Source organism: Columba livia, chromosome 11, assembly GCF_036013475.1.
Source record: "Columba livia isolate bColLiv1 breed racing homer chromosome 11, bColLiv1.pat.W.v2, whole genome shotgun sequence".
In the NCBI taxonomy this organism is placed as follows: Eukaryota; Metazoa; Chordata; class Aves; order Columbiformes; family Columbidae; genus Columba; species Columba livia.
This window is the reverse complement of record NC_088612.1, coordinates 13,659,851-13,675,191: the sequence shown is the minus strand read 5'-3', so window position 1 is coordinate 13,675,191 and position 15,341 is coordinate 13,659,851. Positions and strand designations below refer to the sequence as shown.

The following is a 15,341-nucleotide window of genomic DNA, read 5'->3' as shown; positions in this document are numbered from 1 at the left end:
TTCTGAGCATGTTGCCCACATATCAGAGGCATTATTAAAAATCTAACAAATGCCTTTGTGGGAAAGTATCACATCAGCCATCTCTCTATTGTAAATTTAGAAGCAACTATATTTAAACAAATGCAAATTAAATATTAAGAAAAGTCTTTTGATGCCATTCACACCATACCAGGCCACAGAGATGCTAACATAGACTCTTGACATTTTCAACACCTTATTTACTCTGTAAGAAATCTGGATACTTATGTATTAATGTAAATAGTTTGTGTGGATGTATTGCTTTCATTATACCTTTCAAGCCTGCCTTTCTCCAGTCAACCCTCAGACCCCGTTTCAGACCTTGATGAAGATTAAAAATGATCTTAGATGTATGGACTTAACTAGAGTATATCTTACTTGCTTAAAGCTTCTCGTGTATAACTTTTTACTGATACATCTATGTTCATACATTGCTCTCTTATGTTAGGAACCACATTTGTCAGTGTGAGTAAAGAACATTTTATTGCAAAAGAAAACCAGTGCTTGCTAGGTCTCCTAAGTTGTATTGATGCTTATGAGTCCATAAACTTTAAAGGAAAACTGGATAATACGCTACTCATATGCATTTCTGTAGATTTCACAATGTGGTGGGTGCTTTGAATACAAAAGATACGACCACTCGTTGTTTAATTTCACAACTCAAGTATTCTGATGTTTCACTGTAAAAATAGGTTCTGGTACTCTCCCTATTAAAAAAAAAAAAAAAAAGAAAGAAGAAAAAAGTTAGTGTTTTAATCAAGTTAGCTGAAAAACTAACAGGTGTTTTTTTGTGTTTTTGTTTCTTTAAGCAGATTATTTTACATTCAAATCAGGGTCATAGTAGCAAGAAGAATAAGGGTCTGATGAGCGTGCATGTTGGAGTGTGTTAATTCCTTGTTAGTGATTTAGAAAAGGCACAAAGGGAACACTGATTGTGGTGGAAGGCAAGCCTTGTTCTCTATTATGGCTGTTTCATTAGGGCCTCTGCGTGAGGCCTAGCAATCCATTCAATGAGAGAACAAGTCCTTTTAATTTGAGCTCAAGGATCTTGTTTAGCAGGTCAGAAATCGTGCCTTGCAATTCCTAATTAACAAGCCATTAACTAGTCTGTTGTGAGATGCTTGTAATCTTGTCTTATTAAAATGCTATCAAGTTAATTCATAAATGTGGGAAAACTTAATGGTGGAATTTGCCTTTCGTTTTGTTTATAAATTCAGTTGTGAAGAGGAGGAGCTGGGTCTTACAGAGTTTTGATTAAGTTGACATGCACTTGGTGTGAATTGTTCGTTAACACAGCAGCTTTCACCACACTTATTGCACTTTATAGCCTTCTTCTATAGGAATAAAGCCCAACAAAGACAAGGACTGCTGCATGCATTGCTATGCATATTTTAATGTGAATTGCTGAGAATTTTTTTAACAACTCACTGAGGAGCCAAACACTTTTGAAGCTCATTCTGGTCTGTTCTTATTGGCCTTTCTCCAAATTAAAGAAAAACCATGTCAATCAAATGTAATACAATTCACAGGACTAAAATGAGATCCTTTTGCTGAATAAATTCTTTCTGTTTGTTTCTTTGCGGGGGGGGGGGGGGGGGGAGAGAGTGGGGGTGGTGTTTGTTTTGTTTTTGATGGAGTGGAGCCCTCGCATTCCTTGCAGTCTGCTATAGAAAGGCTCTGTAAATAGCTTTGAAAAAAAACCTCCCTGACTCTAAACAAATAGATTTAAAAGACTGGTATGAATGATAAGGCTATTAGAGCTTGTCTGTTGTGTTACTGTACATTGGGCACAGTTTGTTGTGACTAATTCTAAATAGGGTTTAGAACTTCATTCAGCATCCCTTATTCAGGAAAATCGTGAAACACTATAATCTATACCACAGCAAGACACAGTTACTCCTGTGCATGAAAGAGTTTTTACTTAGTAGGGTTGAAAAAATAGAGGTGGGCTGGGGAAGAACACGAAATAACTTTGTAAGATCTTAAAGCCGAGACACTGTGATAATTAGGGATTGTCAAGATTTTTTGTTTGTCTAACCCTTGTTTTATGCCAGGTTTAAATAACGAAGAGTACCAAGTCGTCATTGGAAATGATACAACCCATTACATTATTGATGACTTAGAACCAGCCAGCAACTACACCTTCTATATTGTAGCTTATATGCCTCTGGGAGCCAGTCAGATGTCAGATCATGTGACTCAGCACACTCTTGAAGATGGTAAGACAAATACCAGTGATTTTGATGAACATTTTTATTTGCACTGAAGAGCAATGTGCAATCCAGTGCTAACGCCTCTTGAGCATCCCAAATTTCCATTGGTATCAGAGAGACTCCTGGATATGTGCAGTGTAAGACTGAGCCAGCCAATGAAAGGAATGAGAATAAAATAACATTTTGACAGGGCAACATTGTATATTACACTGTGTTTTTTTCTATGTTGAAAGACATTTCATTAAATCATACAAATAGCTATTCTAGGTCTTTAAGAACTCCCTCAGTGTTAAGAATTTGATGATAGCCTAGGGTTTAGTCTCTATGACTCTCTCTTGGGCATCTGAAACATGAATCAAACTGCACACTCACTGCACCTTTTGCAAATTTTAAAGGAAAAATTGAAATAAAAATTTGCTGTACCATTTATTTTTTGCCTATGTGCTTGTTAGTAGAATCAGAATTTCATAAATGACCCTAATGACTGACTTCTGTGCAGTGATTTAACTAATCTGAACATCGTGGCAACAACAAACTGTTTAGTATAGTTAATTAGAACTGATTAATAAATTCTGACAGGGTTAAGCTTTGGCAGCATGGAACATTGCCAGTTCCACTTGTCTGCCTGTCTCTTTGCCAGGAGTTACTACCCTCATTACATGGTTGTTGGAAGAGAGCATGCACTGAGTCTTCAGCAGTACAGGTTGTCTGGCCTCTCCGTATAAACTGATGCATCTAACTCTGACAGTCAGTTTGTCAGAATCATAAGGTGCTGATTGCCTTTGATTACTGCTGGCAGCAACAAGAGAAGAAAATGTTGAGGGCCTTACAGAAAGGAGTTTGCTAAGGCTATCCTGCATGCAAAAGGTGAGAAGTATGAATAGTGACAAGTTATCCTTAAAATAAACAAGAATCTACAAAACTTATTGAATTATTTACTGTTACATTACTGGTACCTCATCATAGACTAAGGTGTCAGCTGAGAATCTTCTATCTCTCTTTTCCCTGAGCTGAAAAGCTTTGTCTTCTCCTTTTTAGTTCCCTTAAGAGCTCCAGAAATTAGTCTGACAAGCAGGAGTCCTACAGATATTCTCATTTCTTGGCTGCCAATTCCTGCAAAGTACAGGAGAGGTCAGGTGGTCCTGTACCGTCTGTCTTTCCGCCTCAGCACAGAGACCAAAATCCAAGTCTTGGAGCTCCCAGGGACTTCAGATGAGTATCTTCTCGAAGGCCTGAGGCCTGACAGTGTCTATTTGGTTCGTATCACGGCTGCAACAAGGATTGGCTGGGGAGAGGCATCCTTGTGGACTTCCCACCGGACTCCCAAAGCTACAAGTGTGAAAGGTAATTCTTAATGCTACCAGCAGCCTAGAGATGGGGTTAATTGCAGGCTTCATCTGAAGGTTACACTTTTTTTCTGATATGTAGTGCAAGGATGTGAAATGGGTTCTCCCATTACATGTTCTTGTTCTCATGATCTAGAAAATAGTGTTCTAACCATGATTCTGTGCATAGTCTGCAAAACCTTCTGATCCCTTTAATAAATTACATGCAGTTAATACATAGTTTCAGGATCAAAAGTTGAAGAGGAACTAATCTGTCTTCTGAAAGGCCTTATGTGACAGGCGAAGGAAAAGCTGATATATTATTTTGGTGTCAATCTTTGATTGTTTCCATATGTTGATGTTCACGTATTTGACAAAGTGGCAGGAAACTTTAATCCATGTTTGTGAGCTACTCAAATGTTTTAGCTTGTAGACTTGTTTTCAATGATAACACATTTTTTTCTGTTCTATATAATTTGAATTAAAAAATCCAACAACCCCTATTCCAAGCGCTATTGTTGTTCTGGATAAAATACCTGTCTGCAAAGCAGGACACTGCACATTAGCAGTGTGTACAGGTACATGACAGATCTGAGTTGATGCATGTATGTCTGTATTACAAACAAAATACATGTTTTGAATATGCAAATTGACTTGATATTTGAAGTCTAATTTAAATCGTTATAATTGAGTTTTGGATTACATTAGTAATGTCATGCAGAAGAGCATTCAGTTTTGCATTAATGGCTTGAAAAAGATGTAGATTTGAATTTGTAACTTTGTTTCTTAGCTGTAATCCTCATCCATCCACTTTGGATTTGAGTGTTGACTACTACAGGCGATTATTAGCATTTGATGAATTGTGATGTTATAGTTAATCACATTTGCTCTGGAGGTAATTTTATAACTATCTTTGGAGTGTTTTTGTTTTTCTTTGAAAATAACCACCTCATACATTTAATTAAGATGCAGAATTTTAAAAAAGTTTCTGTTCTGTTTTATCCTAAATCAAGTTGTTAGATTATCTTATAGGGAGTCAGACATCATAATAAAGAAATAATTATGTGAGTACACAAATGAGCTAGAATTGAAGTCCTGGACGAACTTTGGACTGATGGGCTTCCAGATTTTTATGTGAAAAGTAGTTATTCCTAGAATATAAGAATATTATATATGTTTCTCTAAAACCAGCACCGAAGTCTCCTGAGCTGCGTTTGGAGCCGATGAACTGTACAACCATTACGGTACAGTGGCAGCAGGACTCTGAGGACACAGCAGCTATTCAAGGGTACAAGCTGTATTACAAGGAAGAAGGCCAACAGGAGAATGGACCAATTCTGCTAGATGCCAGTGATCTTGAGTATACTGTCAGTGGTTTAGGTGAGTATATAAAATATAAAATATTTCTTAACTGTTCTGGAATACAGCAAAGCCAAAGGACATCTTAGAGGGCTTAAATCATTAGACCTGTAAGGCAAGGGCATTAGGTTTCGCCAGCTATTTTCCCAGCAATAAGCTTTGCATGCTTGAGTTATGCTGCTGCTGGAATAATCCTCTCCCAAAATATGTGTTGGAAAACACTCAGGTAAACAGATCTTGGAAATCTTGTGTAAGTTGAAAGAAGGACACCAAACTACTTATCACAAGATACAAAACTTACAGTTAGTAAATACTGCCAGTAGATGACATCTTTTTAATATTCAGTTTAATATTACTTTTTTTATTTTCAGATTTTGTCTATTTATGCCTGATCTAGTAACAGTGAATGATTAATACAAAATACCAAAGACTTTTCTCTAGTATTTCTAGCTTATTTCTCTTTTATTTGTAGCCTTCGTCTCAGTGATACTGCACAACAAGCACTGCTTCCTCCACATAGTAGCAAGTAGCTCCTGTGCATGTTATTATCATGTTAATGTTTTTAAGGAATACTGGTAAATATTTTCAGAACTGAGCACAAGGATTAGGGCACAGAGCTTGCTGAGTCCTATTGGAGTCTTTCCATTGATCACCTGACTCTTCCTTCCTGTAGCTTTTGCAATGTATATTAGTACAGATGTGTGGATATTATCCCTGGATGGAAGGTACTTCTGTTTACATATATAACTGAGAATTTCTCTCATAGAAAGATATGATCTCTAATGTAATCAGCAAAAGTAATACTGAACTTGACACTTTGTATTTGAAGTGTTTTGAGATAGTTTACCTAGGGGTAGTACAGAGAGTTGATCTTCACTAAATTATCAAAATTGACCTGCAGTCTTAACTAGGTCAAATGGCCTCTTGACCATGCTCAGATATTCTCATCCACTGCATACAGTTGAGGTACTACTTTAGGGGAGATCTGAGGAGAGCATCCTGGTCTGTTAACTGGACAACTGACCATCTGTGACCATTTCTAGCCAGAGCATCTGCCAGCAGCTGACTGTTTAACAGAGCTGTGAGACAAAAGAGCAGTGGTTGAAAGGATGTGGTGTCTGTCTGTCCTAGGACATCAATGCATTTTTTTGTCTTCTCATTATGCAGTTACAAAGCAGTCATTTCAGACACATGCAAACTTATTAACAGTGTGATCCACATCATATGGCTTTTCTCAGTACACTAATCCTCCTCGGATTAAAATATTATTTTACAGAATGTTGTTAGAATGTAAATTTACTGTGTGTTTTTATTGGTTTTTATTTCCAGTAAGCACGTAGACAGAGGAGAAAACGAGCAAAGTGAGTTTGAGAAATGACAGCTTTCACATGGTCACATTGTAACTGAGTTACAAGAAGTGTAGGCATGGAAGAATTCCTGTGCTTGTGTTAGCCGTTCAGTCATGGTGCATGTGATGTGTTGAGTGTTTATTCCTTATCATAATCTAAATATCTAAATATGGTGACCAAAACATGATACATTTGCTATCATCTGATTGCTATCACTTGTGTTTTTCACATGTGTGTAATTTATGCTGCCATAGGTTAGATCTGCTGAAGAGTATTTTTTTCAAATAACTTCAGTAGAATTTGTGGTTTTTTTATTTTTAATGGGATGTATTGAGTTATTTGAAGTGTATATCAAACATGGGAAGTTTTCCTGTGTATGTTTCTTTGCTGGTTTCTTAGTTTTGTTTGCTTTGTAGCATTTACAGAACTGGGCATTCATTGCTACAGCTACAAAATACTCACTTGGCACAGGAAATGTGATTAGGTCATGATTTTCCATTGCTAGGATGATTACATGTGTTAAAGCCTGGAAAGTTCGCATAGGCTTCTCATAGTGACAGTGCCTGTCTGACTACTGTATCTGCCTGTTGAGAAGCTGCCTGTGCTAAATTATTTCTTAGAAAACAGTACTCAACCAACATTCTTCTGCTTCTGTCAGCTGCGCATGTAGAGAATTAGAACAGGTAAAATTAATGCTTTAGGTAAACTCACAAAGACTGTTGCAATATCCACGCATTAAGAAAGGACTGATTTGCTTTTCTTTTTATTTCTTGTAAATAATCTAAATCATTGGAACCAGGTTATTTTGCATTTCAGATTTCAAATATTACTTATTAGGAAGTGGTCCTACTTGGTAGAATTTGAGATAAAACAAGGCAAGCCACTGCTCTAGTTGTGACTATGGTAAGCTGAATCTTCATGAACTAAACAGAGGCTTTGAGGACTAATGTTCTGTCATCCATTTGCCTCTCCTGATGACACTAAACTACTGATTTATTGACAGCCTCTTTAAAATAAATGTCTTCATTATGAGCTACAGGAATTAGTAGAATACTGCAAGTGTGAAACCTGAAAGGCAACGGTGTGTTTTAAGATCTTTGGTTTCATAAATGTTGGATAGCATGGTCAAAAGAAAATGTTGTTCCTATTTTGGAAGAATAAGCTAATAGTATTAGGTGCTTTCCAGTGGCAAAGATGGAGTAGTTTCTCATGCATTGTCTATTGCCACAGAAATTACGTGGCTTCCAAACACTCCCTCTTCGTGTCCTAGTTTGTCATGAACTAAGGCTGCTCTACCATTCCCTGTTCTCTTGCATCGTTGATAAACTGCAGATAGACTTCTAGTGATATTTGCAGCAAGTCAATGCTTCTCTCCATGGAACTTTCTGCAGATGTTGGTACGACTGCCAATTGTGCAAAATCTGTGTATTTAAAGAAGGTTCACTTACTCTGTGGCAATTGAAGTGCATCCCAAAATCCCAATTTGTAATATTTTCTAATCAAAGAGAACATTAGCATTGATATTATAAACACTGTTGATTGCATTGATTGTTGATCGCATTGATGTAACTACTGCAAATAATTTGCAAATGTCTGTAGGACTCTTGATGGGGGGACAAGTGTGGTAGGTAAAGCAGAATCAGCAATGATACTGTAAAATAGGTTACAATGATTGAACATGAAATAGAGCTCTGTGAATGCTTTCTGTATGTTTTAATCTCTTGATTCCTACTGTGTTTTTTGAGAACTGACCTCTCTTACTCCAGTGTAGGTCTAGCCAGTTACTTCTGTGTATTTTTAAACTGGATTATTTAGCACAATAGTCACCATGTAAGTAGAATTAAATGATCTGATCAGAGTCAGGACTGCCATTTGCAAAATAAATATCCAGAGTTTCACATAGACATTTGTTTGTGTTAAAGGTCTTGGCATTTATTTTTCAATAGCAGGCCATTTGCTAGTCCAGTGTAAAATTCCATTATCAGTTGAATTTGCCACAGGAGCAGACCCTTGGGTGCATACCATACATTTTTTGCCTCTATTTTTAATTCCTCCTTTGCTTTCTTCTGCTCGAGAAAGTTTTCACTAACAGAAGGTCTTTCATTGTGAGACTTGATGAGTCTGCTGGTGGAGGTTCTGTTTCTGTAATGTTTCAGGACATGTGTGTTTAGAAGTTGAAGTGAGTTTTGTTGGTAGAAAACGTTGTTTGAGAATCTTCTCACCATGTAACAGGAGAGGGATTGGCAAAGCTTGCAAGATAAAACAAAGGAAGGGTCTGGAGAACCTCATCTCCCCCTTTAAATGTCTTCAAATTATTTTTTTCAGAGAGTATTTTAAGCATGTGCATATGCATCTCTGCCTTGGTGTTGTTTGTGCTCACTGCTGTGCTAGGTGGACTGTTTGCCTGTCACAGCTCACTATGTTTGCAGCTACATGACTGGTAGGAAGTTAGAACCTACACAAGAAGGGCAGTGACTCAGAAGAACCCATTTTGAGCTCATCTGGTTTATGTGAGCCCAGAACTAGATTGTAATGCTGATAGGAATCTCATTCTGGCACTTACATCTAGGGAGAATAAAATAAAAATCAGCTTCTTGGTTCACAAACTCGAGAAAATATGATTAGTCCTGATGCTGTAAGACAATAATGCTGTTCTTCAAACTGCTTGGAAGTCTCCCACTCTGAACTTCTTTTTTTAATGTTTCGTTTCTTATGCTAGTAACAAGGAATATTTGTCCTAATCAAATGAATGCCACTAGTGATGGTGGAATGCAATATGTTCTTGAGCTGTGCCCCCTTGAGTGATTGTAGTTACAGTGAGGATTTCAAAAAGTTGCACCGTGGTGACAGGACTAACGTAGGGTCTCACTAGATGCACATGAAACCCTGAGGCAAGGAGGCAGTGGCAGAGATGAGTGCACCTTTCGGTTGCACACAAGATGATATCACAGTAAATAACCATTTTCAGGCAGACACCTTAGGGGATGGAAAAACTGGTCTGTTGGCTTTGGTGAAAACGGCCTGGAGCATGGGATCCCACATACCTTGGCCTTTCCCTGGTGAAGGCCCCTCCCCAGGAGAGCCTGCCCAGTGGGTTGTCCTGCACTGGGAGCTGCAGCCCCCAGCTGCACCCCGGCTTCCCGGGGCTTGGGGCGCTTGCTGGCTGCTGGGGTCATCCAAGCTGTTTAGCATGAGGTGCATCACAAGCCCTTGCTGTTCCTCCTGGTACTCCCCAGTGTCACATTAGCTGGTGGCATTTTCCCCACTCCAATCTGGTTCTTCTGGAAAAATAATTGGATTCTGTCAGACTCATTTGTGCAATTTATTCCAAAAACTTTGGTTTTAATCAGAAAAACTTGCCTGCCTGAAAGCTCTTCTGTGTCCTACCTCTTTCCAGCTGCAGAGAGAAATAAGGGAATGTGCATTCCTCCCCCTGACTTGGACTGTATTACCAAGTGTAGAATTTGTCAAAGTCTAAATGACACCAAGACACATTTTGTGACCCTGCATGGCACTCTCCTCTGAAAAGGATGCTTGTGCTGAAGAATTAGGCAACTGCCTACTGCACTTCGCATCCCCCCAGAGGCTTGGCCTTCAGTTGTTTGATTTCCCCTGGATCTGTTTATATCACATTACAATTGTGATCATAGTTAAGCTTCAGTCCAGGGCAGCAAAGATGACAAGGTGATTCTACAGTCTATGGAAACTGAATAAAGGTGTGTAAGACAAGTCAATGCAAAGAATCTCTCCAGTTAAACAGCCTGATGCATGTCACCCGAGTATCTCTTGTAATAATTCTGTGAAAGTGCTTATGTAGTTTCGTAAAGCAGTTGATGTGATGGTCAGGTATGACATAGTGGTTTCCTTTACACCATATTGCAAGCTAGAAAAATGTGAATTTAAAAAACTTAATGACATCTTTGACAGCTTTCTCATTAAGAATTGCAAATGCTGTAATATTGAGAAAGAGTACGGTAAGAACATAACGTGTTAATGTAGCTATTTCTGATAGCTAGGGCAATAATTTCAGTTTTATCCCAGATTTTGTTGGTGTCAAAATGTAATCTCTACATGCTTATATCTGAACATTCTGGGATATCCAAAATTATGTATGTGGGAATTGATACTGCTTTTTGGTTACAAGTTATTATGGAAATGTAGCTTGGGATTCCCATACAAATACGAAGAGCCAGGCATTCCACAGTTTAATAAAATGATGTGAAAGAAACACAAGTCATCTCTCTCAACACTCAGATTTTTTTAAATTTCATAGTTAACTGCTCTAAATAGCCACTAGATAAAATATAAACTAGTATTACAGACATACTTTATTTCTGTTTGAGATATTTTATTTCAGATCAGACATTCACAGTTAATGAAATGTTGATTTGAATAAACTGCTGCTCTGTTCAAAAAAAGAATTATCAGAAGTTACTTTAGTTCTTAAAAAAGATCAACTATCAGCTCAGCTTTCTGGCTTGGAAAAGGAGACGAGAACACTATGCTCATATACTGTAGCCATTATCTTTACATTGTTACATGGTGAAAAGTGTCTAATAGCTCAGTAGGTGACCAGGACAAATATTATGATTTATTTCCACTGTTTACAGCTGGGTCAGTGTAGTGTTTACTCGCGCTGATTACATCCTTAAACTAAGCCTCTTATCTGTCAGTTCTGATTGTGTGCAACAGGCTTGCTTCTGCTACTGATCAGCTAAAGCATAAGGGATTTGCTGAGAGAGGGGAGGAGGAGTTGGTCATATTGCACAGTAATAAACCCAAAATCCCTAGAAGTAGAGTGGCCATGTTTAAAAGCAGCTTCTTCCCCAGCTGTGACCTCTTTCTCTTTCTCAGACATGGCAGTTTATGTATATTTGTATTTAACAACCCCAAGCTCTGGTATGACAGTGCGCTTTCCCTACTTGTCAGTGAACAAGAGACACATTCCTTACTTCATACTCATGAAAAGCAGACCTGTCACCACTCTAAATGAGCCTGTCCTCCAAATGCAGATGTGGCATATCTGTATATAATTTTTCCTTTTTTTAAAATTTTTTTTTTATTTTAAAGGTTTATAAGAGGAGGGGGAGGAACCCTTACAGGTTAAAAAAGAGAAGGGAGGGGTCTTTATTACCCTGTAACTTTTTTTACCTGCAAAACATCAAAGCAAATGCTCCTTTGATAAGCTTTTACCTCTTTTATGTAAGAAACCATACTGCATTTTACAGGCTGTAAGTGTAAATAGACATCAAACTGGTTTCTGTTCTGTTTTGTTGTTGGAATTTACACACTGTCACGTCATTTTTTGTTTCAAATGTATGTCAGCGCTATTAAGTTCTTTAGATTTGTTTGTAGCAGAGAGTTCCTTTTAGATTCAGATTGTCTGGTTTTGCTTGTAGAAGAGCTAGGTTGGATGGCAGAGGCATGGAAGGAATCAAACCTCTGTCTTGTGCAGCATTTTTGATCATGTACTCGTTAGTTCATGTGCAGCTTGGCAGGTACCAGGACAAGCGAGCGGGCAATATCAAGAGTCTGCTCAGTGCAGATATACTGACATGAGTGACCAAGCAAACTGATTCACAGTCTCACCTATGTGGTTCTGCGTCCCTGTGGAAGAAAAATACTAAACTGCTCTGTTCCCATGAACATTTGTTTCACTCAGGTTGTAAACTGAAATCTCACTGAGCAAAACTGAATCTCATGTTTAGCTATGTGGTCCTCTGTTAGAGCTTATTGGCATAGCATCCATTACAACTGTGTCTGTGGCTCAGCTTTATTTAAGCACTCTTAGACACGACTGAGTGGGAATCCTAGATAAATATCAGCTTGTTCTGAGCAGATTTGCTGAGGAGAGGCCAGTTAACTGTCAGCTGCTAATGCTGCATGCTTGTTATGCAGTTCAAGTGCCACATCTGTAAAATGTAGTGCCTTGCTTCCTGGGTAGTTCTTCCATTATTTCTCTTGCACTGTTCACGATTGCTGCTTTGTATCATAATTACATATTTTCACTCCAATGTTTGTTGTTAAAATGCTGTTACTTTCCAATGTATTCTTTCTGATAGCGTTTAACTTTGCATTTGTTAAATAAATTTGTTTTGTTTTGTTTTAAATCACATCACATTTGCTTCTGCACGTGTTTTGGTTTTCTGAAAGCAAACGTTATTTTCATACAGTTCATTTATAATGGAAGGCTTTAACTGATGTTTAATGTATTTGTCAATTTTAAATTACGCCATCAAGCCTCTCAATAGGTTTAGCCAATAATCAGCTTCAGTAGGTACTGGAATACTGCAGTCTGTAACATCTGCATTAGCAGCATTACTGGCTTTGGTGTTGATTAAAACATTGCATATGACAGATACTTACTAAGCAGAATCTCTAGGCTTTCTTTGAATTAACCGCAGAGTCATGAAATGGCTCTAAAACTCATGGAGTATGATTAGTCTACACATTAAGCACTTAATCTTGGGGCAGAAAGATGCATTCTTGCTCTCTTAGACAGTTAAGATATTTCAGAAACAGGGAGATTGTGTGTTGGAAGGATTGCCCAATATATTTTTTTGTAGCCTTCTTGAATGTGCTCTCTGAACTGTTCCATTTTGAACTCATTTATCTGAGAAAATAATCCTGACATCCTCATTTAAACATGCCTTGACTTTTGCAGTAATTCATTTTAACTTCCCAAGCTAGTGGCTCTTTAAAGGGGAAGGACATGGTGAGGAAGGAGATGCCCAAATGCAGAATAAAGGTACGGTACATTCAAAACAGAGTGCAAAGGCCAGTTAGCTTGGCTCTCTAAAGAGATTGTAGGTGCAGTCAGGACAAGAGAAGTTTCATTATTTTGTGGGGCAATGCCTTGTAGCAATTGTAAAGGTAAAATGTAAAGATTTAGTAAGGCAGCAGGAGAGATGATGTTCCCTGAGCCCACTTAAGTAGCATGAAGGGTTATTGCCTGTTTTTGAGAGAGTTGTTTGTCTCTTTATCAACTATCCACGTAACTGAGTCAGATGCAGTTGTTTCTCTCAGGACATTAGATTAAATGTGTCACAACTCAAAGAAATGGAATCAAGGGTGCTGAAAAGCCTTGGAGCAGGACGGGGAGATGTTTTGCACTCTGGCAAGACAACTTGCTGGCCTATAATAAAGCAAAATATGTAATCTTCAAAGTATTTAAAGGTAAAATTTTCAGTGGTGGGAAAGCGATTAGAATCTTGCAGGAAATGCTCTCTGCTGCTCTGCATTCTTGGGGTAGAAATTCCACAATTTAAAGCTAAACCTGTGTGGGAATTCAGTTGGGAAATTGTGTCATGTTGATTGAGTAACAGTTAGGATGGATGCAAATAGTGTTTCATTGTTCGTTTGCTGAAGGTTAAAATTTGCTTCATGAAAAGGACATATTGATCACTCTTTACATCAAGAAAGTTATAAATTATTTTAAATCCCCTCAAAGTTGCTTTTGAAATGTTTCTAAGTATTACAATGAAAATGTAATAATATTTATTTTAATAGCTATAATGTAAAAGAGACCAATTAATAAAGATCAATTTATTGAAAATGGAAACAAAGTGAAATATGTACCACTGTTTAAAGAGTAAAAAAGAGCAAGCAGTATAACAATGACAGGAATGACCAAGCAATTGCTCAAGTTTCTTAAACAAAACAACTAAACAAACCAAACTAAACAAAAATTAAAAAGCCTCCAACAACTATGTATATTTCTGCTGTGCAACCTTTTTTAGATTTAAACAGAGCTGTGAATATGGTGGTGGTTGTTTTGTGGTGGTGTTTTTTTTTTCGTTGGTGTGTTTTGTTTTGTTTTGTTTTGTTTTTTTCAATTCCTGAAATGGGAGGATTTGTCTCTGGGAGACAGTATTATTTAATTTGCTATTTATCCGACTTCATTAGTAAAATACTTAAGTCCTGGATTGCAAAGAAACTGCTCCTTGGAGAAAGCTTAGAGAAAACTCCTGTTATAGGAAATTAAATCAACATTGTCCATTAATCATACTGCATGTCAACCCCCAGACCTCTCTTGATTGTTCTTGGTGAATGTGAGGAACCATTAGATGTGTGAGGTCCTTAAAGGTCTGAGTAAGTCAAAGGGGAAGAGTTTAAAAAAATGCCACCATTAGCACATGAAAGGGACTTCAGAGTGGACAGAAGAAAACATTTTTTGTACAGGGATAGCTACATTTCTGAATTTGTTCCTGTTTTTACATTTTTTTTTCTTCCTTTATTTAACAACAATCCAGATGTTGTGATCAAACTGTTAATCTAATTTCTCCTGAGGTTTTTCTTATTAACTTTTTTTGGGTCATGTTACCACTTGTGCTGTATGGGAAAGGTAATAGTAGGGGTTCTTTGCAAATTCTGTGTTAGTGATAAGTAAATGCACTTCTAAAGCTAAGCTAGTATGTTTTCTGGTAGCTTTCCTGCCTTGAGTAACGCCTTGGTTATATATTTGCCATGAAGGCATTATTGCTAACAGAAGCATTTTTCTATTTTGGGAAAAGATGCAATTGTAGAAAAGCAGATTTTTTTTTTTTTCAGGCCACCTGGAGTCACACTTTTGTGGCAAATGAAGGGGTGGTATGTGGGAAGTGGGGAAAAAAAAGCAAAGTTGTGTTGGAAGAAGCAGCTCTTGCTGTGAAACTTCTCTTCCAAACCTGTGATTTTTTTTGCATATGGAAAAAAAGTGTAGTAGAAATCGGTTTTGCATTAAAAGGGTATTTCAGCATTTATACTCAGTTCCACAGTGTTTTTACCCTTATCATAGCTGAATATTGTACCCTGACTCAAGCTGATTGCCATTATGAAACAAAAATACTTGTTACTGCACAGGTTAGTTGAAGCTGGGACAGGAAAATATATTCTTGATCAGTAGATCAGTTAAAGACTTGAGTTTTCTGTCTCTTGGTGCATCCCATTGTGCATGCTGCGGCTCTTGGTACGGCTGACACGTTTGTATATTCAGAAAAAGGAGAAGACATAAAACATGGTATGCAAATACAACCTGAAAATGTGGTCTGCATGTCAGCTCCCAGTGCTTTTTTTAAGGCAGTTGACTGGAGATGGTC

At 37.7% G+C, this 15,341-nt stretch overlaps 1 protein-coding gene across 1 annotated transcript in view; it reads left to right on the top strand.

The window, feature by feature from the left end:
• The window catches only part of PRTG (protogenin), an 86,203-nt gene that overhangs the window by 38,582 nt on the left and 32,280 nt on the right, over positions 1 to 15,341 (top strand). The window contains exons 9-11 of the mRNA XM_065076904.1: positions 2,073 to 2,237; positions 3,270 to 3,575; positions 4,748 to 4,936. Coding sequence (XP_064932976.1) covers positions 2,073 to 2,237; positions 3,270 to 3,575; positions 4,748 to 4,936 — 660 coding nt within the window. The remainder of the gene's footprint in view (positions 1 to 2,072; positions 2,238 to 3,269; positions 3,576 to 4,747; positions 4,937 to 15,341) is intronic.